A 21,646-nucleotide genomic window follows, 5' to 3' on the forward strand; every position below is an offset into this window, starting at 1 on the left:
AATAATCTAGTAAGATTTTTAAAATATCGCATACTAATTTTTGGAAGTACTTTTTCATGAACAACAAATCTAAATGCAATATATGTCTATAATATATACATAAAACCACACAGAAATTTACCTGACCAAAGGTAATAGTTGTCTAATATCCTCAAAAGACACAGGGACTATGTTCTAATGTCTCATTGATGCTTTTGTTTTGTTACCCTCCTGATTGTTACCACAGTTGAAATTTTACTCATTGGTTCATCCTGAGCAACCAGCTGTAGGTGGCCCTGCTTGAACAAGGGAGTTGAACGAGAGGTGTCTTTACAACTTTAACCATTCTGTGATTCTATGATTCCGATCCTTTCTTAAAACTATATTTCTGCTAAATTGTCAAAATCTTTTCTGCAAGGTAATTGTGCTTGGGGTAAAATATATTTTCTTCACACAGGTTCAAATATATTAGAAAGTAAGAGCTTCATAGAAATCAGAATAGGTTTGAATGGACATTTACAACTTGAAAAATTTGCTTTAACTTTCATGATCCATTCAAATAATGCCAGGCATATATTTTTTTCATGGATGATTTTAATTTAGCTATAGCAAGATGTTAAGGAATATTACCAGTGCTTTTCAGAAGGCTGCTAAGATTGTCTTGGACTTCCAGTGCTCAGCTCTGCCCTCCTCCCCGAATGAGTATCTCATCTCCAAAATAGTCTTAAAGTTATGATTAACAGAAAAGATCAAGTGAATTAATTCAGTTACCTTAGCTGAATGTTTTAAGTGAAGACAGCAGAAAGCTATGCAAATTTTTAAAAAGCAATCACTTAAAAGGTGGAAAATGCTGTTCATATCTGACATTATTAACATAAAGCCGTTCCGCTTTGTGTGCTATTAAATGGCAAATCATCTTTGAAATCAGGAGAACCTTTTTAATAAAAAAGCAATTAGGAAGTAGAAAAGAAGTATCTCAGAAAAGGTATTCAAATGGGATTTAAATTGTTATAAAAAGTACAATTTAGAGTATTTGTTTTATGTTGCAGAAGGGGTTGAACTGATTCACTCAAACCACAGTGTTCAGTGGTCTCTATTTCTCTTTCAGAGGTTGAACATTTTGTATTTTAAAGACTACACTTGCTTAATTCTTTTTAAAAATGGAAGAAAATACTTTGCAGGCCACATGCAAAAACTTACGCATACAAGTATAATAGAGGCAGAAGTTGTGTATTTATGTCTCAAACTATCCCTTTTAACCTCATGAATCCCTGTGTCTCACAGGTACCCACATTTGGCTGTTAAGCTCTCCAGACATAAAAGCTCATGTCACCTAATGTTACTGTCTAAAATGTGGGGATCTAGCTTGAGCAAGTGGTGTATGTTTCTGCTATATTTTATGGAGAGGAAAAGGCATCTCCAGAGGATGATTCATTGTGCCTGTCTTACAAGGGGATGAATTGCCCTCCTTGAGGTAGCTATTTCTCTTCATAAAGCATACATTTTAGATGACTGATCTTAAGTATTGTGAATCCCCTATCTAATGTTCTTTCAGAGAGATACAGAATGTTTTTTTCTTGACAACTGAAAAAACTCCAAGGATGGAAATTGCAGGACCTTTTCAATGCTTGACTGTCCTAATAATGAAAAAGTTTCTCATATATCAAATCAGAACCTCTCTTTCAATTTATGTCCACTGTATTTCAAATAAAGCTGATGAGTATAATTTTTCCCCATTCCCAAGAAGCATACTTCAAGTATGTCTAACAAATACGTTCAAGAGTGACCTCCCACAAGGAATTTGAGTGATGATTGCCACTTTCACTCTAAAACAGGGTCACAGAACAAAGAGTATAGTTCTTTTCTCTGTCCTCTGTATAACTCCTCAATGGTTTTACCACTCATCTATGAATGTAAGCAGTGTGGGTTTTGAGTTCTCCAAGAACTGCTTGCATGTTTTACATGACAAAGATATTAATAAATTTTGAAATTCGTGCTGGCAGAGGGATCGCAACTCCAGACAATATCCCAAATATTCATTAAAAGAGTTGTGCTGTTCATTTCCCATTAAATATGGAATAATTTTAACAGCCTGGTTACGCAGCTTAAAAAAAACAGAACGTAAGATGGCACTTGTTGGAAAATTTAGTACCAAAGCATAGAAACTAATCCTAAGAAAACCATATCCACGAGGTTTACCCTTCCAGAAGCCCTTGGGGATATTAACCTTATTGTCTGCCTTGATATCTCTGAATAATGTGTTCCTGTCTTAGAAGAAAACACCACACTGGTATCAAATCCATTTCATCCCATGCAGCTACAATTGTGTTTCAATCATCTTTCATCATTTGAACACCTGTTTTCCAGGTCTAGACATAAATGTCTGCACTTGCAACGTACATAGCACAAAAGGTTCTTTCTGCAGTACTTGCCTAATTTCAGCACTTAAGAAAAGGCTGCTTCACTCTGAGGTTGCAAAAGCAGCAAAAGTCCAATATAGAAACAAATACTGTGAAATCACAATTTTTAATGCAATATTTAAAGACTTAAAGGCATGTTAACTTTCTGTTCCTACCACTTTGAAATATGTGCATACAGATCAGTATATAGTGTAGTAATCATAAAATTTATCCCATATATTGACAAAAAGTATAATGGATGATCTCTGTTATTTATTTGTATATTTATTTAGTATGAGTACAAATTACTGCCATTTTAAAAATGTTTGAGTTGATTTTTTGTTTCTGTTTGTATCTAGGATAAATGGCTGCATTTTAAGATTATTAACCACTGCAAACTCTTAGGAAAAAAAAAAAATGAATCAGGAAAGGATTATGGCTTTTTGTATTTTTTTGTTACTGACATGTATCATGATGTTATTAACATTCTGATACACTAGTATCAGTCACTAGCTATTTTGCTATTGATATTGTTTTTTGCACAATAGTTTTGAATTATCAAAGGATGTTTCACAGTTATTTTCTACATCTGATTTTATTTTCAATTGATCAAGTTTTTCCCAAGCCACAGAACTAAATAATTTCCTGTGAATGTGTCCTATATTTTTACCCTTTTCTCCTACCGTTGCAGTTAAATTCTACCCCATGTGTTCCTTAATGTATATTAACTGCACTAGTTTCTTCTCATGTCTCTTCCTACTTTGCTCCTGATCCCTCCTATGGTGCCCTAACTACTTAGTAGGGATAGGCTGGGAGTTTAACAGCCATTCAGCTGGATAAACAGAGAAAACAGATATTAAACCTCTGATACATCTGTTCTCTCTCACAAAACTTTGTCCCTTTGAGAGCTCTTACTCTCTTTCTAATTCAGTTGAAATTGCTCTGTATATTCAAAAGGGGTTAGGTGAGCCAAAGAATGTAACATACTGTGATCCTATAACCTTAATCGTCTTAGGAAACTGAACTGAAAACATGTCTACTACTGAAGAGTGAATCAAATAAAAGCAGATGTGAATACCGCATTTAAAGCTTGTGGTCCTCAGATATGTGTAGGTAATGTAGTCTACATTTTATGTAAGAAGTAGTTTAAAAATGTTTAAGATTTTTCCATATGCAGTGTCGAACATAGGAAACTCATACATGTAATTAGGACAAGTTTTTCTTTTCTTTGACCCTAAGGAAACTTGAATTCAAAATACTGCAAATCCTGATAATGCCTGTTTGAAAAGGACATCCTCTAAAACATGATAAATGGTTGTATTTTTGTAAAAATATATTTCAAGTATCTAGAAACTGCAGTTATTTCAATCTGTTTGTAGGATTCCTGTGTAGCTGTGTGTTGTTGTAATGTATGATTTGGCTGCTATATGTCTTTTCTATAAAGTTTAATAATCAGTTATCTTCTGGTTTGCTTGTTTTCTCAGTGAAAAAAGCAATTGAACTGAAATCAAGAGGAGTCAAGATGTTGCCCAGCAAAGACAGTAACCACAAAAATTCTGTCTGTAAGTTGTTTATACCATTATCTTTAGTGACTGCATATATCTTCTGGAGTCCTATTAAATATACAAATAAAAGAGAGAGGTGTTGGGAACCTATGGTCATAAAATAGTTATTATGCTTTCAATTGTCACTGAATTAGAACTCCACTGGTAATACTGAGGGTATACAAAGCAGAATATGGTGTTGTAATGTCTGAAAAATATGGGTATGTAGAAAAAAATTTATATATCAAGATATTTTTATATATCAGGATATTAAGAATTCAGAGATGCAAGGCGAGTTAGCAAATCCAAGAACAGTGCAATATAGACTTTATCAATGCAGTACTGGGGGCAGTGAAGGTATCTTAGCATTTTCTGGATCCAAGTTTTTGCTTTCTGATCTTTTTTCTTCCCCTCAGTTAATATCACAGCTCTAATTCTTCCCCTTCCTTGCCACATTATGTCCTGGTAACTGCCGCTTTCCAGTCCTGTGATATAGCACAGCAGGGCTTAAGAACTGCTGTAATTCCCAAGTTCCCAGGAAGATGAAGATCTCCATTAGTCAGGCCAGTCTTGAAACAAGAAAAATAAGGTAATTTTATATTTTGGAAAACAGAGAGTCCCTTAGCCCAGAAAAAGCCAGAGAGTAAGCCAGTGTTCACCCATAACTCATTAAAAGTGCTTGTATAATGACCAAGATGTATTTGAATAAATTAATTCTTCATGTAATAACACTGAACTCAACCAAGTGAAACCCAGGTATGTTTGCCTTATTGTATGCTATTCCGCAAGTACAGAGAGAATGAGTGTCTTGAAGGCTAATATCTAGAGGATATGATCTGATCTCTGTGTTTCTGCAGTGCATTGTTGAAGGCAAAGTGAGTGTTTCAGTGTGCTCATGGGAACAAAAGAGGCATGACAATTTTTTGCTTTAAATGTTGCACATTGATGGTGTGGCACCCGTAAGGAACTTTTTATGCAAGGTGTAGCAGAAAAAGTTGATCCATCTCTTTGGAGTTTGTATCTGATTGGGTGATTATTTCATTATTTATAAGGTACTTCTGGGATCTGTGCGATCTCTACTTACACTCTCAGAGCACATGCTGTCAGACACCACATTTAATTGCAGAAAATGGAAGTAAGGCTATGGAAGAAATTATTATAAGCAGTCTGCTGTTTACTTCAAATGTAATTTTTTCTGTTTTTTTTTTCTTTGTGTTTTGACTTGTGAAGCTTTATTATCACATCTGACTTTTCAACATAACTCTAAGAACCAATTTTTATAATTATTACTTTCACATATATGAAGCTTATAAAAATGATAAGATTAAAATACAAACAGTTGGATTCAAATGTATTTTGCTGTTCTTTCTGATGTAAGCCTTTAGTATTTAACCATTGTTCTTGCTAGTAATTATGCAGATGGAAAAAGTAAATGGGAATTCAACTTCAGAGAACTGATAAGAATGGATATTGACATTTGATGCCAATTAGCAAATCTCTTAAAAAGTAAATTAAAGACTAATACGTCTCCTCATTTTTGTGCGTTAGATCTTTTTAATATTCTCTCTATATAAAGCAAAAATCTTACTTTCGCATTTTGGTTTATGGACAGTGGATAGAATGCTAATACCAGCACGGCAAAGGCTGTGAGAGCATGCCGTGCAAACCCCAAGATCTGCAGATTTCTCACAGCTCTTCCTCCCAAGCACAACCTGAGAGCAGCTGCAGAAAGCATTTCACACTGGCACAACTCTGTTAGGATTTAGGCAGAAAACATTACCAATGTACTGATAATTCCTTGTGGAATGCAGAACAGTATTTCAGCTGTGTACAGTCATATCTCTCTCGTCTCCTCCTGGACCTGCCTGGATTCCTGCATGCTTTCTTTCAACTGCTCTGCCATCCTTTATAAAGAGTCAGGTAGCAAAGCATGGCTTTGGGATACAGATGCCTTGGTAGATTTACTATGGGAAAAAAATCATTATATATTGTGTCACTCCTGAGGGAAAGAACAGGTTTTGCTTTTTTTTTTTTTTTCTTCTTCTTCTTCAGTACACCTGAAGGAAACATATCAAGTTAGTTGGTTGCCAGAGTACTCCTGCCAGCTAGTACCCTTTAGCAGTGGGCCAGATGCAGTTGAATCATGATTAATTTATGCAAGGAAATGGGAAAATAGTGGGAAACTAATTGAACTAAAATATTGTCCTGGTTCATCAAAACTTTGCATTTGGCAAAGTTTTGGAACAGTAAACTGGAAGAAAGTAAATGGACAGGCAGTTGTGAATGATTACTTTTTCACACTTGGTCCTCATTAGTGCTTGAGCTGCCACAAACGCTGGCCAAATCCAATGCTAAGCATATTTCCCTTTGGGTCATCTGAAGCTGATCTCTCAGAGGAGCAAGGAGAGAGTTTTAGTTTATGAATCTGTGTAGGGGAAGCAAATCCAATTACATCTGGTTTGGTGTCCATCTGTTTAGTTGCAGGCTCTGCCTACTCACTTTTGTTCCTTTTCTTAGTCATTCTGATACATATGGTATATTCCCAAAGGAAGTTGCTTGATCCATATTGGTATTGTCGCTCACTCTCATTTGAACATAGAATAAGCCTTTAGGCTCTGTGTCCCTAATGGTTGTTACCTTTTTCTAAAACTACTATGGATATAGTTTGCACTGTAACTGATTAGATAAAAATATAGTTTTGATTGCTGGCTTTTGTATGAATATGTTTTCATGGCAGCATTCCTGCCCAGAAATTCTGTCAGAGGGTGATTATTACTTCTAAACATCTGCGCATTACCTCCATAGTAGAGAGATGGTACAGGGAGCATCTTGTACATCCAGGAGAAGGAGAGCCCTAATAAAGTGAGCCATGATGACAGATCATCATTAAGCAGCCACAGTCCTTATAAAAGGCTCATTTTCTAGGCAAGTAGGAGGCCCTTGTAGTTCATCTTTTCAAGTCTAGCCTCTGATATATACCAAGCAGTTACTGCTGGTCATTCAACGTGCAAGGGGTAATGAGTGAGTACAGCTCTTGAACTCTTCAGGACACCAGTTTACATAATATTGTGAAGGCAGGGCCATAATTGCAGACTTGCTACTTGTCACCTCTGTGAATCTTTGGCCCCTGTGCGGCCCACAGCAGCCCCTTTGGGCAGAGCAGATTTAGAAGAGCAGACAGCCCTAGCAGACCCTAATGCCTCTAATGTCCCCAGCCCTAGTGCCTGCGGTTGCAGGGCAGCCTCCCACTTCCAGGCCTTCCAACCAGCAGCAGGACAGAGCACAGCAATGCAGCAAGCTCACAGTAAATGCCAAGGAAGTTCAGTGAGGTGAGAGCCATCATATAAGGTGAAAAATGGAAATGCTTATAAGGTTTATGTGTTGCATGCAAATCTGCCAGTGCAATATACTAGGAGGGGAAGGCAGCAGCAAGAATGGAGTGTCTGGGAGAGCTGATTTCCTGAGCTTGCTCTTGTCAAAATGCAGTGTGGATAATGGCTCAAGCCACATGACACAGAAAACTGCAGGGAACATCTACATTCTGGAATAGCAACAAAGACGAACAGACGAGGTCTGAGTGATTCTTTAAAAAATATGACATTCATACTGCACCATGTTAACAGTTCATAGCAATCACTGAATATTGAGTGACTTAACCTTACTTTGCAAAGTGTTTAGTGTGTGAACCACCATGCTTTACAAAGTGAGAGATCTGTAGGTATTCACTGAGTAAAAAATTCTTAAACTTCACTACAGCAATTTCAGGCTTCTGTAGTATTATGTGAAAATTTATTTCAGAATACCAGAAAAACACATGTTAAATGGTTTGAAGAGCATGATTTTATCATGAGTAAGATTAATACTTCATCTGAAAGCTTTGCTAGAGTTTATCTAAACAGTTCTTCTCCCTGAAGGTGATAAAAAGAACTATTTTAAGAGAATTATTTTGCCATGTAGAGCCAAAGAACAAATGAGTTTACTGACTAAGTATTGATTGGTTGCAGCACATTAGGGCGAATTAATGGCACATGCTGTTGAAACTAAAGTGATTAATACCAAAACAAGATTACATTGCCAATTCTGTGTAAGAAAGAAAGAATGTTAGCAGTCATTATTTATTTTGTTATTGGATAACTGACAAAAATGGCTTAGTACATTAGAGTGTAAAGTTAAAAATATATTCATGGCAAAATTTTAAGATAGAATTTTGTTGCTTACCAATATATTCCTCGTGTTTTAAATAAATTGGCAATTTCATCTTCTTCACATATGGCTACTGGTAAATTTATTTTCACAGAAACATGATGACTAGTAAAAGTTTTGCTCTTCAGTTAATGAAAGAGTATTTCCCTACGAAGAACAATATTGGACTATATCGTTACACTTAATAGCCCAATATTCTGACTGGTTTGTTCTTATTCCTTAATAAAGAACAATTTATTTAAGAACTTTTATATTTTCAAAAGAGCAATTATTAAAAATCAATTGCAAACCAATGTGCAATCAACAAACTGATATGACAACCACCAAAGGTCATCTCAAGTTACAGTTATAAAAGATAAAACTATTGCTGATTGCTACCTTTTTGTAATGAAACTTAATAGCTTGTCATGATATAAAAATAAATTTCTTATTATTATGTTTAATACTTATGTTCTTCATTGTTTCCCCAAAATTTAATTTAATTTAATTAATTTTAATTAAATAAATTAATTATTTTTCATATTATTTTGCAAATTATTTTAGGAAGGATGAAAAACTGTGTAATAATTCCATATTATTATTTTTTAAATGCACGTATAACGGAAAAATTTCCACTAAAATTTCTAAACTTTTTTTTGGTGCTTGTATTGTATTGAATCTTCACAGGTAGAAACTCATTTCTTACTGAATTTGAATTTTCACAGGCTATCACGTGCTGTGTTGGGGTCAAATCAATCAAGAAATACTGTTAAATATTGATTGTTCTGACAGTTTTTAGTCTCAAATTTAAAACAAACAAAAAAAAGCTATCTCGCTCTTTAAAGTTATACTTTGATCTTAGAGAAGTTTAAACTAATCAAATGTACCATCTAATGCTATATCCTTCATTAATTTAAGAAACTTTGCATTGATGATGGGATTGATCACCAATAAACATGATGTGAAATAAAGTAATTATAGGTGGTTGTGTATCAAAAGATCCTTTGTGCTTTGGATCTTGTGTGCTTCAGAGCTCTTAATATGCAGTCTGGTTTTCGCTGTAAATATTTTAAATATTACATGAAACTGTATTTTTTTTTTTTAAATAAATTAACTAAATATGAACACTAAGATAAATATAGACTGAATATAGAAAGTAAAAAAAAATATTATCCTCCTGGAAAGTAGATTTTGTCCACTGAAATTCCTCAGGTCTGTGCCCCTTCAAGCAAGCACAAATTTAAAAGCACTGAAGAAATAAATGTAACATAAATCTCTCTCCTTGATTGGTATCACTGTTAGCTAAAAAAAGTAAGGCAAATGTAGAAATATCGGCAGCTTTCAGGCATGCTTTAGTTCAGGGGCACACAGTAGTGTTTGTAAAGTTTTTGAACAAGACTTTGGAGGGTTGTTTGCCCTGTTCTGACACACAGGTGATCAGTTTGCTGTTGCTTCTGAAAAAAAACCCAAAAGAACAAGTAAAGAAGGACAGCATATCAAGAGAAATATTTTACTAATTTTTTGGGAGCAAAACACAACAGCATTGCATTTTATAGTATTATATGTTTTGTGTCCTTTAAAAAGAAAAATTTCTAATTGCGCATTTTAGGATTTCCTTTTACAAATACCAGTGTTTTAAAAACTTCTACTTCCTTGGCTCTTCATAAAGCATTGCAATGCAAGGGTGAAAAGTGACAGGATTCATCTGTAGATCTGTTCTGACCTTTGTGGAGCATCTATTCAGCATCTTCTGTGTTTAGTGGCAGATATACCCCTTCTCACATAATGAAAACAGAGACCTTTGCCTAAAACTTCACCAAGAAAAGGATTTGAAATACCTACATATAAGATTGAGATTTCTCAGAGGAAGCCAAACCGGAAGACTGTTGTGTGCTAAGATCAGTATGGAGGTGCCTCTTTCCCATTAGTTTCTATAGGAATTCTCTCTGAAGATCTGTGTTCTCAGTGGAAGTTACTCTGTGCTTGTATGTTGTATTGTATTACATTAACATACAGGCACTGAAAGGGTTCTCATTTGTAAGTGCCAATCAGAAACTTCCGAAATGCCTACACAGTATCAAAAACTCTCCAGCCTTTTCAGTCATGAAAGCTGTTTTTCATTCTTTCAAATCCCGCAGCTTGAAAAGGAAAGCATTTTCAAGTTTGCATTTATATTATGCATCTTTGCAAATGAAAGGATTGTTTATCTTGCTGATGTATTAATTACAAGGTTAGGAAACACAAGGCTTAAATAACTCAGATTTTGTGGACGTAGCATGTCTGCAAATACCCAATTTTATTTCATAAAACCTTTTTACAGAAATATTGAACATATGCTAATGTTCAGTTAAAAATAAAGACAAAAGAAGGAAGTAATACTTAAAACACTGACACTTTTATACAATAGGTTAAGGGATGGATCCTGGAGTCTTTAATACCAAAGGTATACATACATATACATACACAATTGTAGATAAATACATAACACATAGTATTCCATTACACCATTTGTAATTGTCTAATTACATTGTCTAATAAGAGATTAATGACTCTATTTCCCCTTTTACTGAGTATTATAGGATCAAACTGGGCACTAGGAAAAAGTAACTGCAGCATTAACCTCTAACAGTTTTATAAAACTTTAATAAAACAGGAGGAATAATTACCCTGATATACTTTGTCCTATCACAGAATGTAATAATATAGAGTTGCCCAAGTGTTAAAGAATTAAGAATCTTCAGAGAAGATGAGTATCCCTATGCAATGGAATTCTACTGTGCTATTTTACTAGATTGTATAAATTGCTTCATAAATCAAGTTAGTAAATTATACTTGGTGTTTCTAAATAAGCCTTCATCACGGCAGGAGTTTAAATATCTTTTAAAATAGTATGCAAAAACCTTGCTGTGAAGAGAACTACTGCCTAAATATATTTGTGTAGAAAAGCATCACTTGTAGCTACAAGCAAAACAAGGTGCTTCATCAATTATTTAATACATCATTTGCATATATAATTTGTAAAATAACCAGAAGAAAGCATCTATTAAAATATGTAAAACAAGATGTAATCTGATTGAATTATGGATGGTTAAAATGAATTGTTATCCAGCTAGGAAGCTGAAACTGCCATTAAATAATTTTCATATACAATTATAGAACATTACTGATTGTCCAAAGTGAGTGTTCATACTGTAGGCTAAATTGACATTGAATTCTGTTATTTTCAAAGTCAAAGACTTAAGAATAAGCAACTGGCTTTTAGCAATTACCATTCTGTATAAATTAACTATTCATACAAAATTTAAATATAAACCTTAATACTTTTATATAGCTTCGTTGGCTTAATCCTGTGCACAGCTCTGTTAAAAATATAGATGTGGGCAGTAAATAGGTTGGCAAAATGTCTCTGTAGATTCAAATAATGTATGTAAATTATGAAGGCATTCAGAACTTGTGGGTGGGTGAATTCAGATTTCTGGAATACAAAAAACATTAAACTAATTTTAATTAAAGAAAGAAGTATGACACTGGTCTATGCAGTGAGGGTGTGCTGCAGAATATAGATACCCTCACTGTCAAGTCCTTTGGAAGAGTCAGAGACTTCCCACCTCCTGCAAGGAGATTTCCACTTTCCACAGAGTCTAATATTGCAGTTTTAAAAGTTTAACACTAGCTGCATAGTTCATGCATGTTGAGCAGGTATTCAGATCCTGGTTTTCTAAATCCATGTTGTGGGATAATATCTTCAGACTCTGATAGAAGGTCTTGGACTATTTTTCTTCTTCAGAGTTTGTTCTTTACATTGTGAAACACTTTGGAAAATAATTTCAACTGTGTTGGCATAATATCTCACTCTCAGTTGTTACCCTGACACACTGGAACCTATCTGTTCCTGCAGATCTTCTGAGCACTACTGCCAAGTTCCAGTGTCAGATATGTTTGGAACAAAGGAGTTTTGTTAGCTGACAGCTAATTTATCAGCTTCAGACCAGTTTGAGTCGACTATTCCTTCTTCACTTGGAAAAAGTAAAAAAATTACACAATGCTTGAACAATGTATCAATTTCCTCAATAATGTGCATTGAAATTGAAATATCTTTAGGACAGGACCAAAAAACCCAAGAAGGAACTAAAATGGATATAAATACATTGGGTTACATTTGGAAAAAAAAGACTAGTTACTGATTTAGGGGGTGGGGATTATTCAACATGATATGTCCTTCCACTGAAATTCATAGAACAGCTTGTTCTTTAAAAAACAAAAAATGGTTACTCAACTACATCATTCTGAAAACATAAACAGAAAGAATAATCTAGAAAAATCCCAGAATACCTAGCTAAATTTTCTGTTAAATGTCAGCAAAACTTGAAAAAGAAGGGACTGTAAGTGTGATGCTCTGGCTTGTATGTATGCTTCTATCATACAAGCCGTTTCAACTCAGGTAAGAGTGACAAGATCACTTTGTCATATATCAAAGTGATGTAAGTTTTAATACACATGATGGTGATCAAAAATGTTTCTTTCTGAAAAGTTTTAACCTAACAGGAAATAACTATATCTCAAAGTCCATATTGTTCTGCTAATACAACCATTTATTTGATTTCTGTCACCTCACTGTCACAATTTTTTCTGCTTCAGGCTCCTATCATGAAAGAACTTCTTCTGCATAAGCAAAAGATATGTGTGAAAAATGTATGCATATCTTCCCTAGTTTAATGCTTTTGAACTGAACTCTGATGCTCAATATCTCTGCTAGAGGAGCTATAAAGTCAGTGAATTATCAAATTAACAAGAGCAAACCAGTATGGTTTCACTAAGCTGATATTTCATGTGGCATATATTGTTTTATTCAGGATGCTACTTTTTATTGCCATATCAGCTTTTCCTTCATGTTTTTGAAGTCACATGGGAAACCTGGTTTGTACTGAGAAGCCATGTTTCTTTCTTAATTCTACCAGGCCTTATTTTCAGAGGTCTGAAAATACATCTGCAGTACAGAATAGCAGAGTCTAAATTAAACTCCTTTGTCATAAATGACAATCACTTATGTTAAGATTAAAAATCTAGCATGAAATAATACCACCTGCTTGGATATTACTCTATTGTATTATGGAATAGATTAAAATTTGAATCCACAGTTTAGTGTATGAAGATTCAAAAGCACTTAAGCACGTAATGTAATTCTTTTATTCATTTCTTTGCTGGTTTTCAGTTAAATTAATCATAGTCATTTCTGATCCAGTACTGAAGCAGAAGTTCTAATGTGTAAGATTCTCATGACAGAGGATAAGACTTTTTGGAGAGGCAGAACTTGTATCCCACATGACTATTATTATAAAAACAGAACATGCCCCGAATTTCATTCAGGTTTGCTATAAAATAATTTTTCTGGTTTTCAGTGTTTCACTTCTTATTCTCCCATTGCTCCTTGTCTTATTGTAGTTATTGCATCTTAATGGATTTGTGACCAAAACAATGTCGATAATACACAAGAGTTGTGACTATCGCTGAGCAGTGTTTACACAGTGTCCAGGCTTTTTCTTTTTCACATTCTGCCCCCCAACACCGAGTAGAGTAGGGGTGGGCAAGACTTCAGGAGGGGACACAGCTGGGACAGCTGACCCAAATTGACCCAAACGATGTTCCATGCGATATAACGTCAGGTTTGGAAATGAAAACGATGGGTAGTCTTTCCAAGATAGCCATTGCTAGTAGGCTGGCTCGGCAGTGGTTTGCTGGGTGGGAGGTAGCAAGCAGTGGGAGGTACTTTGGAGGTAGCGAGTGATGCCTTTGCATCACTTGCTGTGGGTTTTTTTTTTCCTCTTTTTTTTCCCCCTTTCAACTGTTAAACTGTCTTTTTCTCAACCCACAAATTTTTAATTAATTTTTGCTCTTCCAATAGTCTCCCCTATCCCACTGGAAGTGGTGAAGTGAGTGAGGGGCTGATGGGTGCTTAGTTGCTGGCAGGGGTCAACCCACTACGTTGTAGAAACACTTCACTAACCATAACCTAATTCCTTTACCAAATGAGTCTCTTCTGAATCTCTTTGCTCCTTCCATGATAGAGCACCATTATCATTATCATGCCATATTTTCCCCCCTTTATGTCTTTACATAGTCATTTATCAGTTCCAGACTCTGCCTAGAGTCCCTTCATCACCTTTTTCCCTCATTTCTCCCATCTGCTCTTCTCTCTTCTTCCCTCATTTATTTTCTCATTTCTTCTCTCATTCACAATTATTGACCTTTCTACATGCTGTTTGCCATTGTTCTCCTTCACTATCTCAGTGTCTTTCTTGTCATACCAATTTTTTTCTCTGCACTGGTACTTTCAAGCTTTCTGACAGTTGCCTTTAAATCCAGCTCTTGTTCCCTCTGAGATTTGTTCCCTCCATTTGAATGAGGCAACTGGCTTATCCTCTCAGGAAGGCCTGGTGGAAGAACAGTAAGTGGTTGTGAAGGAAAGATCAGTTCTCAGTTCAGTACCCAACATTGGATGTTCATTGGTATCTGGAATTGGAGAGTTCTACATGGATAGCACACTTCAAAGTCTCTTAGGTATTGTTAAATTTGACATTATTTGGAATGTACTTGCTTAAACCTGTTTCTGTCAGTCCCCTTGAAATACTGTTTCCCAAAGGCCTCCCATTCAGCTATTTTTAGTAGAAGTTGAAAGAGCAAAATGTACATCCTTGACACAAAGGTCACAGACAACAAATACAAGTTTCAAAGTATGGCAGTCCTAATATATTCCGTGGAAGAGGTCATCTTCATTTTTTTTAGTGTGGAGAACTGAATTTTTCTCATGACTCTACCAAAAGTGAATGAGAGGTATAAACAATAATAATTTCAATTTAATAACATTTAAACAAGAATAATCCAAGGCAGACACCTGAAAAAGAAAATTTAAGCCCCAACAGCCTTTGTTTGATAAAGGTACACACAGGTGAAAGAAGAATTTAAAAAAAAAAAGCTGAGCAACTTTAAAACAGTTGAAAACATTAGCCCTGCCTATAATAATTACCTGTTCTTTGTTCTTTTTTTGCCATCCATTGAAGTCCCTTCCCTAAAATTTATAATTAGACATTAGTACTTCAGGCTTTAGAGAAGTATTATACAACCTCACTGATGAACTGCTTAAATATTCAGGGTAAGTATCACAGGCTTTTATCAAATAAAGGCATGAGAAGTCAGAATTCACTTTTAGGGGAAACTGATAAAGCATATATATAGAACATAAGGAATAAAGAAAAGACTGCATATTTTCTTGGATGACTTCCATTAGAATATAACAAAAGTAAAGTAAAGAAGTGTGAACTAACAGTGTATTGGCACAAGATAGTTTAATGCAGTCAGAAGTTTGGGAAGTTCACTGGAGTTCAAGAGAGCAGACTTTGGCCTCTTCAGGATCTGCTTGGAAGTGTAGCATAGCATAGAGCCCTGGAGAGAAGAGGGTCCCAAGAAACCAGGTTAATATTCAAGGATCACCTCCTCCAAGCTCAGGAGCAATGCATCCCAACAAAGAGGAAGTCAGGTAAGAACGCCTGGAGGCCTGCATGGATGAACAAGGAGCTCCTGGACAAAATGAAGCATAAAAAGGAAGCCTACAGAGGGTGGAAGCAAGGACACATAGCCTAGGAGGAGTACAGAGAAACTGTCCAGGTAACCAGGGATCAGGATAGGAAGGACAAGACTTAGTCACCCAGGATATGAAGAAGGCTGAGGTGCTGAATGACTTTTATTGCCTCATTCTTCACTGGCAAGTGCTCCAGCCACCCACCCAAGATACAAAAGGCAAAGGTGGGGACTGGGAGAATAAAGAGCTACCCACTGTAGAAGAGGATTGGATTCGAGACCATCTAAAGAACCTGAAGGTGCACAAGTCCATGGGACCTGATGACATGCATCTGTGGGTCCTGAGGGAACATGCAGATGAAGTGGCTAAGCTACTAGCCATCATATATCAGAAGTTGTGGCAGTCCAGTGAAATTCCCACTGACTGGAAAAGGGGAAACCTAACTTCCATTTTTAAAAAAGGAAAAAAGGAAGACCCAGAAAACTACAGGCCAGTCAGTCTCACCTCAGTGACTGGCAAGATCATGTAGTGGATGGTTCTAGAAAATATGCTAGGGCACATGGAAAATAAGGAGCTGATTGGTGACACTGGTCATGGCTTCACTAAGGGCAAATTGTGCTTGACAAATTTGGCGGCCTTCTACGACAGGATTATAGTGTTGGTCGGTAAGGGAAGAGCAACGGACATCATCTACATGTGCATTTGACACTGTCCCACATGATATCCTTTTCTCTAAATTGGAGGGACATGCATGGATTTGATGGATGGACCACTCGATGGATAAGGAATTGGCTGGATTGTCACACTCAAAAAGTTGCAGTCAATGGCTCAATGTCAAAGTGAAGAGCAGTGATGAATGGCATTCCTCAGGGCTCAGTGTTGGGGCCAGTGATGTTTAACATCTTTGTCGGTGACAAGGACAGTGTGATGGAGTGCACTCTCAACAAGTTTCCTGATGACACCAAGCTGTGTGGTGCGGTCGACACGCTGGAGAGAAGGGATGCCATCCAGAGGGACCTTGACAAGCTTGAGACATGGGCCCGTGCAAACCTCATGAAGTTCAACAAGGCCAAGTGCAAGGTCTTGCACATGGGTCATGGCAATCCCAAGCACAAATACAGGCCCTGGACGATGAGTGGATTGAGAGCAGCCCTGGAGAGAAGGACTTGGGGGTATTAGTGAATGGAAAACTGACTATGAGCCAACAATGTGCGCTCACAGCCCAGAAAGCCAACCATATCCTGGCCTGCATCAAGAGAATTTTGGCCAGCAGGTTGAGGGAGGAAATTCTCCCCCTCTACTCTGCTCTCGTGAGACCCCACCTGTAGTCCTGTGTTCAGCTCTGGGGCCCCCAACATAAGAAGGACATGGACCTGCTCGAGGAGGAGGTCTGGAGGAGGGCCACAAAGATGATCAGGGGGCTGGAACACCTCCCTGATGAGGACAGGCTGAGAGAGTTAGGGTTGTTCAGCCTGGAGAAGAGAAGGCTCTGGGAAACCTTATAGTGGCCTTCCAGTACTGAAAGTAGGCCTACAGAAAAGATGGGGAGGGACTCTTTATCAGGGACTATAGTGACAGGATGAGGAGTAACAGTTTTAAACTGAAAGAAGGTAGATTTAGGTTAGATAAAAGGAAGAAATTCTTCCCTGTGAGGGACACTGGAACAGGTTGCCCAGAGAAGGTGTGGCCACCCCCTCCCTGGAAGTTTTGAAGGCCAGGTTGGATGGGGTTTTGGGCAACCTGGTCTAGTGGAAGGTGTCCCTGCCTATGGCAGGGGGGTTGAAACTAGATGATCTCCAAGGTCTCTTCCAACTCAAACCATTCTATGATTTCCAAAGATCCCTGGCTGGTTCATTCCAGTTTTTATTGTAAACTATGCAGCAACCAAGTGAAGGGCACCACTTGGGTCCTAATATCACAGGAGGAAAAACTTGCCTCACAGTCTTCTGGATATGATAAAAATGGTTGATGGCACATAAGCTCAATTTTACACTTTATGTGATTTTATCCCTACTTGAGGAATTTACCTATGATATCCTCTGCATATGGTACAGGGGTGACTTGTGAGTTATCAAAATTCTTGCTAAGCTATTGACTTTATCAGTTAGGTTAGCCACAATTAGCAACAAGGTAAACACAGAATAGAAATTAATTTAAAAAAAAAAATGGAAAAAGGTAGTCAGTATCTTTATTTCACAGCTTTACATACAACCAGTGTTTACATCACCTCCCCATTTGCATGTAAATGTAAAAGATTTCATATGGATATAACATTCATACATATCATATACAAACATCTCTAGGTCTTAAAAACCTTAATACTCCCTAGGAAAGAGTAATTTCTGTTGTTTCAGTTGGAATGTCAGTGTAAGAGAGCATGGTATTTGTTTTGGCTTCTTTGCTGGTTGTTCCTATAGCTTAATTTCATTAGTGCAAAATCTTTTGTAGGCTCTTTGGTAGATTTTTTTTTTTTTTTAGAAAACACATATTTTGTTGTCAAAAGTTGCCTACAGCCCTGCAATTCTGTTTAGTTGAGTTTTTCTCTCTTTGAGTTTTTGCTGCCTCCTCCTGACTCAGTATGGGAAAAGCACTGGTAAGTTTTCTGAACAGTATGTTTAGCTGGAAGTATCAGAAGGTATACATAAGAGAGAAAGTCTCTCTTGGTAAAGAAATTAATGTGGTAAAAATGTAAAACCAGGAAAACTGATGCTGAATCAGAATAAAGCCGACAAGATTTATTGCATGAAAGTTAGAGAAAAAGAGATGTTAAAGGGACATGACACAGTTTGTTCTATCAGCAAGCTTATTAACACTTCAGGCTTAAAATGCTGTTCTCTACCAACAAATAAAAAGAGCCCATCTGCTACACACCAGGTAACTAAAGCTCATAAAGAAAAATGCTTGGCAAAAGGAGAAGAGACAAATCTGCCCAGTTAGCTGGAATTGGATTATGGTATTGGAATTCTCCAGTACTATAGCATCTATTTTACATTCTATATTAAAGATTATACACATTAACTACAAGTAGACCAGTCTTGTTGTTCAGAGCATTTCTGAAATGACTAATCTGATCTAAAAGTAAAGATTTTAATCCTCTTTCTCAGGACACATTTTAAATGCAAAATAATAACAGCGTGATGATTATAGGTATATTGGAGTGTTGATCTGCTCAAGGGTAGGGAGGCTCTGTAGAGAGACCTGGACAGGCTGGAGCAACGGGCTAAGGCCAACTGTAGGAGTTTCAATAAGGCCAAATGCCGGGTGCTGCACTTGGGCCACAACAACCCCCAGTAGTGCTACAGGCTTGGAGAGGAGTGGCTGGAGAGCTGCCAGTCAGAGAGGGAACTGGGGGTGTTGATTGACAGCCGGCTGAACATGAGCCAGCAGTGTGCCCAGGTGGCCAAGAAGGCCAATGGTATCCTGGCTTGTATCAGAAATAGCGTGGCCAGCAGGGACAGGGAAGGGATCTTACCCCTGTACTCGGCACTGGTGAGGCCGCACCTCGATTACTGTGTTCAGTTTTGGGCCCCTCACTACAAAAAGGACATTGAATTACTCGAGCGTGTCCAGAGAAGGGCAATGAAGCTGGTGAAGGGTCTGGAGCACATGTCGTACGAGGAGTGGCTGAGGGAACTGGGGTTGTTTAGTCTGGAAAAGAGGAGGCTGAGGGGAGACCTCATTGCCCTCTACAACTACCTGAAAGGAGGTTGCAGAGAGCTGGGGATGAGCCTCTTTAACCAAGTAATAAGCGATAGGGAATGGCCTCAAGTTGCGCCAGGGAATGTTTAGACTGGATATTAGAAAGCATTTCTTTACAGAACGGGTTGTTGGGCGTTGGCATGGGCTGCCCAGGGAGGTGGTGGAGTCCCCATCCCTGGAGGTGTTTAAGAGGAGGGCCGACATAGCGCTGAGGGATATGGTGTAGTTGGGATCTGTCAGTGCTAGGTTAACGGTTGGACTAGATGATCTTCAAGGTCCTTTCCAACCTAGATGATTCTGTGATTCTGTAGAAGCACAGCGTCTTCCTCCTCTCACAAAAAGTAGGAACAATATCTCAACAAGTGACATGTTGTTATTGGTAATGCCATATACTTTTAAAACAATTTCATACACCGTTCTCACCAAGATATATTTACATTACATTAAAATAATGGTTTTGGTAAAAATCAAAACTTAGTCCTAATTTTTCATATTGTTGGTAATATGTTCTCCATGTCCATTAGTAATCCTGGGTAATGGTATAGGTAGACCCCCTATGTGTTTAGGGGACAATAGAATTACAAGTTATATTTTCTCTTTCATTTTTCTATTTCATTTTTTGTATAGACAGAATGAAAGGTTTGTTAAGGTAGTCATGTGTTATTATGCAATTTAAACTGTATGTTAAGCAGTTACACTTTATTTTGCTCTCCCTCAACAATCAGATAAAACTTTTATATTTCTCTTGTATGTACAATAGAGGTTATTGGCACATTCACTCTTGTTGAAAGTTCTTTAATAGATAAAATCTCAGCTAGAATTTATGGATGCCACATGAGACCCAGCTGCATTCTACTCCCCCTTGCAGGCAATGCTGCTGTGGGTAATGTGTTCCCCTGGTTTAGCAGAGTAGCAGGATCAGCCTTAATGCTGGTAGAATATCATGAAGTCTCTATAAACAGTAATACACAGAGAATTCTAAGTATAGTTGTTAATATTTAAAAGCTGTACAAATGGCTGTATGCATAGGTTTACCACATGAACTAATATGAATGCCTCTTCATGGACAGAGAAAACCCCAAAATATTTTTTTACGGGAGAGTTAGAGGACAATTCCTTTTCTGCATCTAAGGGTCAATTCTCATAACATCCAAGAGTTAAAGTGCTTATAAGAAATAGCTGGGAAAAAATAGTTATCATAAAAATGATATATTTTCCACTGATACTATTCTAAAATGATGGCTGGTTAAATTTTTATTGCTAAGGCTTTAATTCTGAAAATTAAACCCAGCTAAAATTCAGTCTAAAGCAGAAATACATACATTCATTAGTGAAAGTTACAGAGTGAAGGAAAGAGAGGCCTAGGCTGGGCACTGTTGAGTAGCCCTATCTGTAGCATCGTAATCAGCTCCACTTTGAGTGATATTTTTAAAATAATTATAATATTATAATTATGATATTATAATTATAAATAAAACACATATACATTCTAAAAATCCATTATTAAAGGATCCATTATTGTGGTTTTTTTAAAAAAAGGGGAAAAAAGCCTTGTCAAATTCCATTTCACAGTGTTTTAACTGGAAAAAAAACCTCATAAAAGCTTAGCTATAAAGAGTTGAATGGTTGTATAGCTATTTAGAATTCCCCATAGACAGAGGGCTGCACACCATTACCTGTAACTGCTTAGCTGACAAAAAGTAACAACTTTACATCCAAAAGAAACAGGACGTTTGAGACCTCATGAAACAATATACATTCAATACCAATACAAAATATGTGCCCCTTGCTTCTCACAGTTTATACCTTTGGTGTCAGGAAGCAGAGGAAAGCAGGCTCAGTCCTTCAGTACAGTGGCAGTGGCATCAAAGATTCACAGCATGTTTTCAACAGAGAAAGAAAACAGGTAGAAATGATAATTTAAAGAAAATAGACTGACAGCAATAAGTCTTTTCTTAAATGTATATGTCCACATTCTTCACAAGGTAGAGCACTTCTGCTAATAAAGATGGCAAAAGAGAAGAAAAATATTAATAGAGAGTTTAAGATTAAAAACCAGTATCGTGGTTCATGTACTTATTTTTTGACAGTTCCTTAGCAAAGTCTCTGTTGGTCCTTCTCTTGGAACAGAAAAAGGTTGGTAAATTTGTCATATTACATATACAAAGTCAATTTCTACACCAAAGATCTATTCAGCAGGGGAAAGCAAAGGGAGTGCTATTTTATGACAGATGTGTAATGGATCCTTGTTTTAAACATATAAGGAG

General features: G+C 36.9%; 1 protein-coding gene across 1 annotated transcript in view; it reads left to right on the top strand.

Moving 5' to 3' along the window:
* The window catches only part of CSMD1 (CUB and Sushi multiple domains 1), a 1,278,503-nt gene that overhangs the window by 774,698 nt on the left and 482,159 nt on the right, over positions 1-21,646 (top strand). Inside the window, exon 7 of the mRNA XM_074819927.1 lies at positions 3,863-3,940. Within this exon, the coding sequence (XP_074676028.1) occupies positions 3,863-3,940 (78 nt within the window). The remainder of the gene's footprint in view (positions 1-3,862; positions 3,941-21,646) is intronic.

The sequence above is a fragment of the Strix aluco genome, chromosome 3 (assembly GCF_031877795.1).
Source record: "Strix aluco isolate bStrAlu1 chromosome 3, bStrAlu1.hap1, whole genome shotgun sequence".
Classification (NCBI taxonomy): Eukaryota; Metazoa; Chordata; class Aves; order Strigiformes; family Strigidae; genus Strix; species Strix aluco.